The sequence below is a fragment of the Drosophila yakuba genome, chromosome 2L (genome assembly GCF_016746365.2).
Source record: "Drosophila yakuba strain Tai18E2 chromosome 2L, Prin_Dyak_Tai18E2_2.1, whole genome shotgun sequence".
Classification (NCBI taxonomy): Eukaryota; Metazoa; Arthropoda; class Insecta; order Diptera; family Drosophilidae; genus Drosophila; species Drosophila yakuba.
In genome coordinates, this window is record NC_052527.2 from 13,105,084 (window position 1) to 13,118,693 (window position 13,610).

At 41.1% G+C, this 13,610-nt stretch overlaps 6 protein-coding genes across 6 annotated transcripts; 1 reads left to right on the forward strand and 5 right to left on the reverse strand.

Moving 5' to 3' along the window:
- Positions 1 to 24: 24 nt before the first annotated feature.
- Positions 25 to 1,389, reverse strand: LOC6528005 (outer mitochondrial transmembrane helix translocase). Its single transcript, XM_002089036.4, has 2 exons — positions 1,093 to 1,389; positions 25 to 1,032 (listed from the first exon to the last, which is right to left on the reverse strand). The coding sequence occupies exons 1-2, from the start codon at positions 1,272 to 1,274 to the stop codon at positions 105 to 107; spliced, it is 1,110 nt and encodes a 369-aa protein (XP_002089072.1). The 5' UTR covers positions 1,275 to 1,389; the 3' UTR covers positions 25 to 104.
- A 129-nt stretch (positions 1,390 to 1,518) lies between these two features.
- LOC6528006 (phenoloxidase-activating factor 2) lies at positions 1,519 to 4,221 on the reverse strand. Its single transcript, XM_002089037.3, has 4 exons — positions 4,104 to 4,221; positions 2,616 to 3,027; positions 2,296 to 2,551; positions 1,519 to 2,234 (listed from the first exon to the last, which is right to left on the reverse strand). Exons 2-4 carry the CDS (start codon positions 3,021 to 3,023, stop codon positions 1,627 to 1,629), a joined length of 1,272 nt encoding a protein of 423 aa, XP_002089073.1. The 5' UTR covers positions 3,024 to 3,027; positions 4,104 to 4,221; the 3' UTR covers positions 1,519 to 1,626.
- Positions 4,222 to 5,868: 1,647 nt separating this feature from the next.
- LOC26535890 lies at positions 5,869 to 7,672 on the reverse strand. The gene is made up of 3 exons (XM_015199188.3): positions 7,573 to 7,672; positions 6,141 to 6,525; positions 5,869 to 6,076 (listed from the first exon to the last, which is right to left on the reverse strand). Exons 2-3 carry the CDS (start codon positions 6,519 to 6,521, stop codon positions 6,053 to 6,055), a joined length of 405 nt encoding a protein of 134 aa, XP_015054674.1. The 5' UTR covers positions 6,522 to 6,525; positions 7,573 to 7,672; the 3' UTR covers positions 5,869 to 6,052.
- A 386-nt stretch (positions 7,673 to 8,058) lies between these two features.
- Positions 8,059 to 9,203, forward strand: LOC6528008 (ubiquitin thioesterase otubain-like). The gene is made up of 3 exons (XM_002089039.4): positions 8,059 to 8,279; positions 8,354 to 8,653; positions 8,713 to 9,203. Exons 1-3 carry the CDS (start codon positions 8,205 to 8,207, stop codon positions 9,124 to 9,126), a joined length of 789 nt encoding a protein of 262 aa, XP_002089075.1. The 5' UTR covers positions 8,059 to 8,204; the 3' UTR covers positions 9,127 to 9,203.
- Positions 9,204 to 9,299: 96 nt separating this feature from the next.
- Positions 9,300 to 12,329, reverse strand: LOC6528009 (cyclin-dependent kinase 5 activator 1). Its single transcript, XM_002089040.4, has 5 exons — positions 11,778 to 12,329; positions 10,610 to 11,544; positions 9,977 to 10,114; positions 9,713 to 9,918; positions 9,300 to 9,628 (listed from the first exon to the last, which is right to left on the reverse strand). The coding sequence occupies exons 2-5, from the start codon at positions 11,537 to 11,539 to the stop codon at positions 9,487 to 9,489; spliced, it is 1,416 nt and encodes a 471-aa protein (XP_002089076.1). The 5' UTR covers positions 11,540 to 11,544; positions 11,778 to 12,329; the 3' UTR covers positions 9,300 to 9,486.
- A 218-nt stretch (positions 12,330 to 12,547) lies between these two features.
- Positions 12,548 to 13,573, reverse strand: LOC6528010. Its single transcript, XM_002089041.4, has 2 exons — positions 13,179 to 13,573; positions 12,548 to 13,035 (listed from the first exon to the last, which is right to left on the reverse strand). The coding sequence occupies exons 1-2, from the start codon at positions 13,336 to 13,338 to the stop codon at positions 12,581 to 12,583; spliced, it is 615 nt and encodes a 204-aa protein (XP_002089077.1). The 5' UTR covers positions 13,339 to 13,573; the 3' UTR covers positions 12,548 to 12,580.
- Between the last annotated feature and the right edge of the window lie 37 nt (positions 13,574 to 13,610).

A 13,610-nucleotide genomic window follows, 5' to 3' on the forward strand; every position in this document is an offset into this window, starting at 1 on the left:
AAATTGAGCACATCTTACTGAAACTCCTGTTGAAAGGCAACTAAAAAGTTTATTATACAAATTTAAGTTGGATATATCGAGTGATTGAATTAACAATGGTGAACTTAGTCTAACTCGATCCTATTCTCTAAGAATAGGCTTCCTGTGTGCATTTTTGATTCCTTAATTTTTAAGTGCGACCCTAGCAAATCGTCCATGGTAATGCTGACGTTATTACGATCAAGCGCTGCAGCTGATGGATCACTGGAAGTGATGAGCTGCCTCATCCTGTAAACTGAAGCATTTCGGCACATTTCTCGAAGGTCTGAGCCCGAGAAGCCATTTGTGAGCTTGGACAAGCGATTCAAGTCAACATCCCGACTTATCTCCTCCGATTGTAGGATCAACTTTAGGATGTCTTTTCGTTGAGTCTCGGAAGGTAGACCAATGTGGAATTGGGCTGGCATACGGCGCACAATGGCTTTGTCTAGATCCTGCGGTCGGTTCGTGGCTCCCATTACAATCACCGTCGAGTTAGTGTTCGTGCTGAGGCCATCCCACAGCATCATGAACTGGGTCTTCATCATGGCGGTAGCCTCGTGGTCGTTCATGTTTCGCGATCGCAGGAATGAGTCAATTTCGTCAATAAAAATAATGCATGGCTCGATTCTCGATGCCAGCGAAAAGACGGCGGAAGTCAATTTCTGGGATTCCCCGTACCACTTATCGGTGAGAATGGCAACGTCCAAATTGATAAAGCGCATTCCCGCCTCCTTTGCTGTCGCCTTCGCTATCAGCGTCTTTCCACAGCCCGGTGGCCCATGGAGCAGGACGCCTTTAGGCGCCTGCCACAGCTTTGAATGCTTGAAGAGCTCCTTGTGCTGGACCGGCAGCACCACTGATTCCCGGAGCTCCTGAATGACTGCATCCAGACCGGCGATATCGGACCAACTGACTGTTATGTCGGCGGGAACAACAAGATGTGACGCAATCATAAGTTCGTAGTCGCTAAATTCTTGCGCGTTTAGCTTGAAGCCCTCCTTCTCGGCCAGCCTGCATGTCAAGAAATCGGATTACAAATGTATAATAAAAATGTATAAGTCTAATAGAAACCTCTTCAACTGCTCTTCGGCCAGAATTTTGGCTTTTTTCTTGTTTTTGCTAGTCGGGTCCATCTGGTTCATCATCCATTTTACCGAATAGTATGTGATTAGCGAGGCCACAGACAGGCGAACCAGTACTTGGAATATCTGCCCCTTGCTTAGCTCCACTCCTCCAAGCCCGAAGTTATCCATGTCCCTGCAGATATACTAGTCAAAGCAAATATGTTGGCTTAGACGAATCTAATCTTTTTGTTCTTATTCCCCATGCACACAGACGCCAGTGTGACCGAGTGCTGGAAATGATAATATCATTAACAAGCAAAGGGGGGGTTCAATTGTGCTGCCAACTCGGGAATATTTTTGTAAGCCTGTTCATTTTCCACTGTTTCAAGATAGTATTTCCAGTCACAGTAAAGTTCAAATAAAAAGCAAAATATAAGTTTGAGTATTAACATATTGGGCATATGTATATTTAGTGAGAGCATTGTATATGTGTATAAAAATCCACTTTTTGATATTCATTTTAAATTTTCAGAGTTTGCTCTTAAGGTGTATAGTGCCTAGGGTCAATATTCCAAATCTTCAACTTGGAGTCGATCCAAGGACGAAGTTTAGCCACGTTGGCATATACTCCGGGAATGTTCTCTTCGCCGCATCCGATACCCCAGGCGACAATGCCGGCTGACATGAAGCGGTTACTCTGGCCAGCGATTGGACACACCAGTGGGGAGCCGCCATCGCCCTTGCAGGTGTCCTTATCCTTTTCACCGCCGGCGCAAATGAAGCTCTCGTGCAAATTGAAGTGCCTGCCGAGGCGAGTTTCGCGCAGATTCGCCTGGCACTGCTGATTGGGCACCACGGGCATGTCCACCTTCTTCAGGATGACCTGGTACTCGCCATCTTTGCCGAACTTGTTCTTGCCCCAGCCGGTGGCATAACAGCGATCGAAATCGAAAGTATCACCCAGGTTGGGCAAGCAAACGGTTTGGATGTTGTCCTGGAGGGTAAAGGGACCTTCCAACAGCATCACAGCCACATCGTTAAATAGGGTTCCTTTGCTGAACTGCTCATGGTAGATGATTTCCTTGACATATCGGTCCTCGTGATTTCTGATCTCATTCTGCGTTTGCGTATCCCATTCGCCAGCTCTTACTAAAACAATTCGTTTACAATTAGACTTAAATACATGATAAATGGATCCTAATGTACTTACCAACAATGCTCTTTGGCTGTTTGTTGTGAACGCAATGGGCCGCGGTCAGAACCACATTGGGAGCTAGGAGAGCTCCTCCACATTCGTACAGGTTAAGGTTGCCTTCTTCACGCAGAATTGCCAGCATCCAGGGGAATTCGCCGAACTCGGCCTCCTGGTTGACAGCTCCTGTGATTTTAAAGCCAACACCTTCAGGATTCTGGTATCCGCAGCCTTCGGGATGATCCGGTTTATAATTGAAAATCGGGTCTTTTCTCTTTACAAATAGAAAGAAAGAGTTCAATTCAGGTAATCAGAGATTTGTTATGGATATGTCTTACCTTGTTGGGTAGATCACAGCACAAATCCAAGTAGTTTTGGCATGGCGAACCCGTGTCAATTCGAATATCTATGATACCTTCGCCATCGTTGTTAATCGTGTTATTTGCACACAACCAACGGGGAACACACTCCTTTTGATCGCCACAGGACTGGTACTGAGCTGATCCGGATCCTCCGTTCTCGGATCCTGTGTTACCGGACGAATCCTTAGGGTTTACCACAGGAGTGGGAGGGGGACGGGGAAGGGGATTGGGATTGGGATTAGGATTGGGACTGGGACTGGGAGTGGATGATGCTCCGGCGTCGTCGGTTTTAAAGATGTCCGATATCAATTTATCCAAAGAAGTGTCCTGCGCTCCACACGACAATATGCACAGGCATATTACTAGGCAATTCAGTAATATCATATTCCTGGGAAGCAAACAAAAATATGTATCATGTTACTCTTTACTTATTCATTTAAGTAAACATATTTAAGGTCATTAGGCTTATTATTTCGACGAAAGCAGTGAAGACAAGGTGAGCAAAGCGAATAAAGCTCGTGTATTGGCGATTTAACGACGGTTGTTATTGCTGGAATATCGCACTTAAACCGGAAAATGGTAAATGTAAGTCCCCCAAACAGAAAGACCCATTTAAATGAAAGGCAGATGCGGATGCGAATACTGCGATGTTTATGCGGTGAACAATTAACCTACAAAATTAACTCTAGAATGTATTTTCTTATCACTTAGGCTTTGCTTTCTTTTTGGAGCGCATTTGAATTGATGAATACTAAAATTTGGAGCAAATATGTATATACTTAATGTTATTTTAGATTGCCTCACTATCATCCCTGATTGCTTTTTTTTTTGTTTATATATAGTCATATATTGGCGATAAGAAATTCCTGTATTTAATTGCTGATGTATTGTGGTGGGTCAATTTTCGATGTCAATAAACGCAGCGCGCTTATGGTTTAATTATTCTTAAGCCCGCAAATAGTTTTTAATTTTAAATTGCATTACTCGCAGGTATACAATTTTACACTAATAATAAGTTATAAGCACACTAATTCATTTTCATTTACACACAAAAGATTCACGACCAATCCACCATTACAATGTGCTCCTTGCAAATAAAATAGTTAAATAACTGGTTTTAGTTTCTAGTAAACTTATCACTATACAGTTCTTCTTCATTAATATATATAGTATATATATTCAAGTATTCCTATTGAAACTGAATTGTGCTCATAAAAGTACGTGAGACATTTTTATTTTGTACACTATTTATTGAACTTTAACATCTTTTAGATTGATTAAAGTAACAAGTATATACACATGTATGTATATAGCTGAAAATGATGCATATATGATATGTAAGTGTGCTGTAGATGTTTTAGATGCCTTCAGATATCCACTTAACTGAATTACACATTTTATAACCATAAAGTGGTTGGAATTTTATTTAGTATAAATTATGCATACTCTATTGGTAAGACTTACTTAAAGGAGCGACACGTTCGCTAAGCAATGAAGAAAACACTCAACTAATTTGATTTCTGATTCAATCTTAAGTCTGAGCCGATGATCTTCTGACGAGAAGCTTTAAAAGCTGTTTCCAATTGAAGTTGCCAGCTTACGTTTTACACAGCGGAAAACCGGTTTGAAGTTTCTACATGTTATACCTAATTGGCTGTCTGCCAATTAGCCAAGAACTTTGGATAATTATAGGGGGAGCTATGGGTGTTGTGAGCCTTTGGCAAGTTTTCGTGCCTGGCCTAATTCCATATCCTAATTAATTTACCTAATGTAAATTGTAAAACAAACATCTTACATCTTATCAAAAATCATCCCAACGGTTCGGCTATAAATGCACAGCTGTGCTGCGAGTTTGTTTATTTTCTTTTAGTGTAGGTCTCAACATTTTCTTTTGGTATTTTTTTCAGTGTTTTCTTTTAGTGTTGGTCTCCCACTTAACACGCAATATTTCCGTTGCATTTTTGACTATTCAATCAGTCCCACACTTTTCAATCAGTAGTCACTAAATCAAATTGTTTCCCCTCAACGTTCTGGCTACCGAAGCCGTCAGCAGCTCCACCACCTCCACAGCGAAGCCGTTGGCACTGGCTCAGCCGGCTGGATTCAACTGGAACATCACCATCAAGGAGATCACGAGGCCAACGGAGATCCGCATAACCGACGACAACAGGGCCAAGCCATCGATTCCGACCAGAAAGCAGAGCAATTTGATGCTCACCACCGAGGGACCTGCACCACCAGTAACCGGCAGCTCGCTGGACAGCACCACTACAGCAGCAACTGCAGCGGCGGGATTAGCAGGAGCAGCAGCAACAACAGCAGCACCAGCTAGCACCAGCACTGCTGCAGCAGCAACATCTCCCGCGACGGCAGCAACACCAACGGACTCCACAGCAACACCAATGGCCAGCCAAGACAGCAACCGAGAGCTTAAAGCTCATCGCCTCGGTGGGCTGCATCGAAAGACCCTTCTCGCCGAGCAGCAGCATCATCGTCCGATGCGGAACTTGATCCCGATACGGCACGCAGTGACAACATTTACCACATCATATCCACCACCGAGGGACCTGGAACAGTGGTCAAAGTGACAACGGATGCACACCCAAAGCCCAGAGAAAAAGCACCCACCATCCAAGCCGTGATCAGCCCAAACACAACCAAATCAGATGTGGAGAGTAGCTCCGATTTCGCCGAAGTGAGCAGTGAGATGCCGCCTGCATGGACGTGGATGACGATGTGCCCCAGGTGGGATCCAATCCAGGATTTGTGGAGCGAGCCCTGCCATTGGGGCGTCTATACCTCCAGCGGATCTACTGATAATCGCCGGCTGAAGGGAATTTACTTGAACGATCTAACCCTTTTATTGTACATAAGGACACCATAGGGCCAAGTGGCTTGGGAGGCAGCGAACATCCAAGCATTTAAAAGAGCAGAGTGGCAGAGTGTTAGGTTTAAGTAGCCAGAAGAAAGGGGAAGAAGATTTCATTATCGTTTCCATAAACTGCATGAACGACCATTGAATTTATCAACTTTAAGAACATAATCATTAACTAATGTATGATTAGCAAAGCTGGGCTCCCCAAATGCAATAACGAAATGTTTCCATTGTCCGGCAATCCATATTGCTTAGTTATATTTCTAGTTAATACCTATTTCGGTGCACTTGAAATCAAAATCAGTAACCATTGCCCACATTTGGAAATAAGTCGCAATATAAACGAAGGAGAAATTATATAACTTGTTTTATCCCATCACAATTTTATTTAATTTGTAATTTATTTCATAACGAATGAATATGATTTGATAAACGAGTTAATGGAATGGCCAACTCTGTAGACTGAATATAGCAAAGTTTTAATTCAAAGCCATTTACTCCTACTTTAACCATTATTTATATACAATTTAACGAATTTCTACTTTGAAATTGGATTTGTTCTCTGTACAAAAAGAAAGAAAGAGTTCAATTCCGGTAATCAGAGATTTCTTATGGATATGTGTTACCTTGTTGGATATATGACAGCACAAATCCAAGAAGTTTTGGCATGGCGAACGATACCTTCGAACGATACCTTCGCCATCGTTGTTAATCGCGTTATTCGCACACAAAACACGGGGAACACACTCCTTTTGATCGCCACAGGACTGGTACCGAGCTGATCCGGATCCTTCGTTCTCGGATCCTGTGTTACCGGACGAATCCTCAGGGTTTACCACAGAAATGGGAGGGAGAGGGGGATCGGGATAAGGATTAAGACTGGGACTGGATGATGATGCGGCATCGTCGGTTTTTAAGATTTCCGATATCAATTTATCCAAAAAATTGTCCTGCGCTCCACACGACAATATGCACAGACATATTACTAGGCAATTCAGTAATATCATATTCCTGGAAAGCAAACAAAAATATGTATCATGCTACTCTTTACTTAATCATTTAAGTAAACATATTTAAGGTCATTAGGCTTATTATTTCGACGAAAACAGTGAAGACAAGGTAAGCAAAGCGAGTAAAGCTCGTGTATTGGCGATTTAACGATGGTTGTTATTGCTGGAATATCGCATTTAAACCGGAAAATGCGTGTGCAGACCTCATGCCTATATTCCATGAGATCCCGTTATATTTTTAGTTTTTTTTTGGTTTTTTTCTTATGAAAAACCATGTTATTTAATTAAATTTATTAAATTTTTTGTTTGATTAAAAAATTAATTTGTTTTTTGTTAAAACATAAAACATAGCAACCAAAGAAAAACCTTTCTGCTAGTGCGTCTTCCGGGTATAACGACGTAAAGTCGTCGATCCCTTGAAAGTCGCTATACCCGGATTCTACGTGTATACACATGTATATATGTATATAGATGAAAATCATGCATATATGATATGTAAGTGTGCACTTTTACACTAATAATAAGTTATAATCATTTTCATTTTCATTTACACACAAAAGATTCACGACCAATCCACCATTATCTCTGCCGTTATAGCTTACAATGGATTCATTGCAAATAAAATAGTTAACTAACTGGTTTTAATTTCTAGTAGACTTATCACTATATAGTATATATAGAAGTATTCCTATTGATTTGTGATTTGTGCTCATAAAAGTACGTGAGACATTTTTATTTTGTACACTATTCATTGAACTTTATCATCTTTTAGATTGATATAGATATATGATATGTAAATGTGCTGTAGATGTTTCAGAACATAGAACGCCTGCTGATATCCACTTAACTGAATTACACATTTCATTACCATAGTGGTTGGAATTTTATTTAGTATACATTATACCGGTTTGAAGTTTCTACATGTTATACATTTATATTAAATAAAAGAGCAATAACGGTGTACATATATTTGAAATATAAAAATGTCTTATTATTACCTTTTACCTTATTTACCTTACCTTACCTTTTATTGGTAAGACTTACTTACTTGATAAAGTAGCGGCACGTTCGGTAAGCAATGAAGGAAATACTCAACTAATTTGATTTGAGATTCAATCTTAAGTCTGAGCTGATGATCTGACGAGAAGCTTTTAAAAATTGTTTCTCATTGAAGTTCCCAGCATACGCTTTACACAGCGGAAAACCGGTTTGAAGTTTCTGCATGTTATACATTTATATTAAATAAAAGAGCAATAACGGTGTACAAATATTTGAAATATAAAACAGTCTTATTATAAACTAAACATTATGCTTTTATTAAACGCGTTATTGTATCCCATTTTGCAAATACTTTTTTACGATACATATCTTGAAATTATTATATATAGATAGATGATAGACCCAATATATATATTAACATAGATTTTAAAACTTATTATTTTTTTTAATCACAAACCACTTAAAGGAACAACTGGAATGGAAACTCGATAACGATAGCTGTGCGATACAATCAAAAGCATCAGTGTGTCCGTGAGTTTCGCTTCCAAGCCTGTGTGTGTGATATTCGATGCGCTTACACATACATATGATGAACAGGAATTCTTTTTAGTTCATCAAATGAATACAAAGTTGTAAATTGAAAGGAAACGCCGATACCAATTGTTCAGTATTTACAAAAACATGGAACCGTTTACCCAAAATGACGGCAATCACGACGAGTTAATAATTCAGCAGAAGCGTGATATTGAAAAAGAGGTGAGTCTGCAGAAATGCTTACACACAATAGCGACAATGAACCGAGCCATAATGCAGAAATTCAATAATTGCAGATCAGCGAGACGACTCCGTTGGTCAGCGAGCAGTTGCCACTCACCTGCTTGTATGCGGAGTACAGTGGCGACGAGATCTTCACCGCCAAGATACAGGATCTGTCCAAAAAGTACAAGTTCATCCGCCGCACCCGCCCCGATGGCAATTGTTTCTTTAGAGCCTTCGCATATTCCTACTTGGAGTACTTGATCTCAAACAACAGTGCCTACCAGGAGTTCAAAAAACTGGCCGAGGAGTCCAAGGAAAAGCTCGTTCAGCTTGGATTTCCCAGTTTTACATTGGAGGACTTTCACGAAACTGTATGTTTACACGCCCCAATACGGATTTCCCATGCTTATACCGCCTTTTGTTTGCCTAGTTTATGGAAGTCATCCAGCGGGTTAGTCCCGATAATCCAGGTGGACACAGCACGGTCCAAGATGAATTGCACAAAATCTTTAATGAGCAGGGATACTCAGACTACGTGGTGGTTTACCTACGTTTGATCACCTCGGGAAAACTGCAGGAGGAGGCCGACTTCTACCAAAATTTCATTGAGGGCGACCTCACCATTGAGGCGTTCCGCCATCTGGAAGTGGAACCGATGTACAAAGAGTCGGATCACATCCACATTATCGCGCTCTGCACCGCCCTCGGTGCTGGAGTACGTGTTGAGTACTTGGACCGTGGAGAGGGCGGCACTGTGAAGGCCCACGACTTTCCCGAGGGAAGTGAACCCAGAATTTACCTGATATATAGACCAGGCCACTACGATATACTGTATCCAAATTGAATTGCTCTCAATAGTTTCTAGCATACGAAACGTTTTATGTATATAAGATGTATAATAAATTACCATTTATTTGCATATATAATGGATAATTCACCCCTTTCGCTTCTGTTCTGGATCTGTGTGGGATTGCGAGCCCCGCAATGGAAACGCACATTTTACACATATCGTAGATGTTAATTTATTTAAACACTAATCTTTATTATTTGATTTGAACGATTGTGATAGTGACATAATGAAATTGTCTAATGTTTTATAAAATATTAAGTTTTATTAACGGTACTTCGCCATCATTTCATCGGGAAATTTCTGGCGATGCGCAGACAATGAGAGGTTGACAATAATCTCCCGGTCGTCCATCCGTCAGGCGCCTCCACAGTATGATTTAATTGTAGGATGATATTGACCACAAGATTTCAGCTCAGTAAAGACTTCGGTAAAAAATCCAGGCTCAGCATTGATTTTAAGCATTTTATCACTTAGCTTGTTAACAATGACGAGGCACCTATACGTTACATTAAAGAATTTGATGCAAATGGAAAGTGTTTCATATAGACGCATATTAAGAAGTACTTTTTATGTATCTTACCTGTCCCAAAACTTCTCCTTCGAGTCTTCAACCAAAAACGGTTTGAGAGGATAGCTGATTTCATTGCCCATATACGAATAAGACAGATACAAACAGGTGAGTACCGAAGCCTGAAGATCCGATTCCTTGCTTTCTTCGCCGCTGACCAGCTCGCGAACCAGCATGTAGACAAAAACCACATTGGCTGGGTTTATGAACGCCACATCCTGGGAATTAAACATGTATTTATTGCTTGCTTGATATGCTGGAGAGGAGCTGCATTACCTGCCATCCTTGGAGCAAAAGGCTGCGATCCACAGCTCTTAGCCACATAACAGCATCCCCGGCATCGAAGTTGTTTAGCCTCTGGCAACGACAGTGCAAAAACATTCCCAAGCACTTAAGCAATTCCGAAGTGGAGGCCTGTGAGGTGTTCGAAAAGTTTATTAAAAATCCTATGCAAAACAAGGTAGTCAACCCATTTACTCTGTTCCTTAGAGATCTATTTTGGCAAGATAAAGTATTAAAACTAACTATAAATCAGATATGATCTATGATGTTAGAAAAGTACCATATAGGATGAGGGAACTGACGTTTTAGAATGCAAAGTATTTTAAAAAGTCCATGTGCTTTTAAGCACATTTGTGGACAACCTTTTGTCAACATTTTCCTGGATGGCCTTGACCCTAAGTAAAATTTCTTATCTCGTATTTCGTAAAAAAAATTGGCAGAATTCTCTTGATGATATGATGTGGTAGTTAGTGATTACTCCACCTCTTCCGTCGAGAAAATCCAATTTTTATGTTTTGTTAAAAAGTAAGTGCTACATAACTCCTTTTCCAAAAGCCACCCTTACTGATATGTTAGAATCCTAGAAGCGAATCGCTAGATATACCCATCTGCTGGTACATTACTTACCTGAATGACGGTCTTGCGTGGGATCTGGTTGGTGTTCTTGATCTGAATGGACGAGGCCTGGACTTGCTGGGGCAGGCTAAGTGTCAGTGGCTGTTTCTGGATCAGCTTGTTGTGGTTCGACATGGAGTTCTTGTTGTTGACCTTGACGGGGTCTTTCGCCTTGGAAGGGTTCTGCGATTTGCCCGGTGGCCCTGTCATGACCTCCTCCCGGATGTCCTGCACCTGGTTCTGGTTCTGATTCTGATTCTGGTGCTGGTGCTGATTCTGCAGCTGAAGCTGGTGCTGATGCGGATGCGAATGAGGATGCTGGTTGCAGTGCTGCTGGTTGTGCTCCTCGATGCGGTTGCAGTGCAGCTGGATGTTGCGATTTTTGTCCGAGGAGGAGGCGAACGAGGACTCCAGCAGCTGGGCCTTGAAGCAGGCCGTGGGCAGGTTGGCGCACTTGTTCTTGTTCTCGATCTTCTTCTTGTTGTGCGACGTGGAGAGCTTCTTCCACGAGAGCGCATTGATGAAGATCGAGTGCTTCTTAAGGTTCTTCTCGAAGGAGCTCTTCTCCGCCTTGAGCACCGAGTTCTCGTTATGCGTGTCCAGGACATTGGTGATGGTGTCCTTTGAGGCGTTCGCCAGATTATTCAAATTGTGCGAGCTCAGCTGGGTTTGTGTCTGCAGATTGATGTGGACCCCGCCGCCACACGGTCCACCCTGCTGACCAATCACATTCTTGGCCATCGAATGGCAGGCGGACTTCTTGTTCTCCCGATTCTTGGCATTGTTCAGCTGCTCGTAGGAGAAGTTATTCAAATGGGAGTCCATGGAGCCAGTGCTGTCGTTCTCGTTCCGCATGTCGGTCGAGTGGTTATATTGAAAATTTGGCTGGGACGAGTAGATGGGATGGCGATCCCGCGGATTGAAGCTCAACACCGTTCCCATGATGGCTGCAATTGCAAATGAGTTGCAAATCAATAAGACTGAGACCACGACCCTCGTCGCCCTTCGTTGGTAAGGTTATTTTAAAATATTGATTTTCAATCAATATACTCATGCCTCATTCTCATTTAAAGCAGTAATATTCAAAGTAGTAATATTGAAAACGAATTCACGCTGAGAAAACGCCGCTTAAAATGTAATTTCTCAAAGCATTTTCATGGATACTAGAGGTAGTTTTTACCTTATTAGTTTCGTATTACTCGGGGGAATAAAAATTCTGCCTAGACTGTTTGAGAATCCGAATATCCTTGCACGGCAGCTCGATGTTATACCATTTTTAACGCCTGCATGATCACACTTATCTACGGTAACCGATTGCACTAATCATATATTTTTTAAGTACTAATTTCCACCGTGCACTTGTTTATGAAAACATCTTTTCGCCACAAGCTTATGAAATAAGTACACAGTCTTAAAATCGATACAATGTACTATGCGCAGGCCCACAGGCGAGGGTGGGCACTTTTCCTTTTTGCCCATTTCTGGGCATGCTCAGTGCAGGTGTTTTCCAATTACTATTATTATTACTATGTCCTGGCCGACGAGGCCTGAGTCTATTTTTAGAAATACTTGAAAGACGAGCAAGGAAACTATGGGAATTGCAATTTTCTCAGATGTATTTGTTCTTTCTATTTGTCTTTCTACCAACTTATTTTATAATGTTTATTCTTCGTTTTCAGGCACTTTACAACTTTTTTTTATAGAATGAATAGCTTTTTATTAGAAATCAATCAATAAAAATTATAATTTTTAGACTTAAAACTAGGGGTTGATAACGGTTTTAAAGTTTTTATACTGAAATATTTCGCATAAACAGTGCTGTACAACACCCAAAGTCGCTTCCAGTGCTGAAAACGCAATGGTGGTTGATTTGGCTCCCGAATGACGTCCTTATTTTGAAATATATGTATGTATGATTCAACTGGTTTCGCAAATAAAATGTCTTGCCAATCATGTTGCACACCCCGTAATAAAACATAATCTTTATTTAACAATTGTAGCATAATCGGTGTTTAAATTTAGTAAGAGCATGCTTCCTGAGCAAACAACACAGACGGTTATCGCAAGATCACCCAACAGTGACTGAAGAATAAAGAATATACTGCTAAACTGCTTAATTTTGCTGGTAATATTCGGATTGATAAACATTAGTAACAAGGGTCCCATGCTGGCCGGTAAATGGTCTTCTTTATAATATTGAAGGAATGCCAGCTCCGCAATCACGAAAAGCAGAACGGGAATAAAAACACTGCTGTTTGTATAAAGAGCCAATAGGAAACCAAAGCCAGCCGCTAACATTATGTGAACTCGGCTTTTTAGCCATGCATTTCGTGTCGTGATTTTCGGCGGTGGGGGTTGTTCCGGCAAAAATGAACGTCTTATTGGAATATCCGGCTCCACCTCTGGATCGGAATATTGCGTATTTGAAGGTTCACCATCTGGAATTGGAAAATCATAAATATTAATAGATGTGCAGCTTTGCTTATGCCTAATATAGGCATATAATACAATATTATTATGCACAATGAACACACATATGTATGTACATATATATGTAGATTGAGGATCGATCATGTGTTACCGAGGTTTTCATTTTGAAACGCCGCCGACGCTCTGCCATTCAATTTGTCCAGTCGTGCCTTGGAGGCTTCCAATATTTTTTTTCTGCGCAATTCCCGCCGCAAAGCAAGCGACTGCTGTGTAGACTTCCCATCTGTTGTTTCTGTTTCGTTACTATCCATATTTATAAACACTAAAATAACTTGCAAGTTGACAATTTGGGTGTGACCTTGTTGCTGTAAAATACCAAGTCGCGCACGACAAGGTAACGCCGACGAACAGGGTGAAAACGAACCACTAGTATTTACTCTATTACCCGTTATTCGTTGAGTAAAATACTAAAGTTCGTAACGGGTATCTAGCCTACGGAGTTTTTAAGTTCTTGATTTTGATTACTAGCCGAGTCGATCTGATAGACTCGGTGTTCCTTTCGGGATAGTCGGGGAACTTTTAC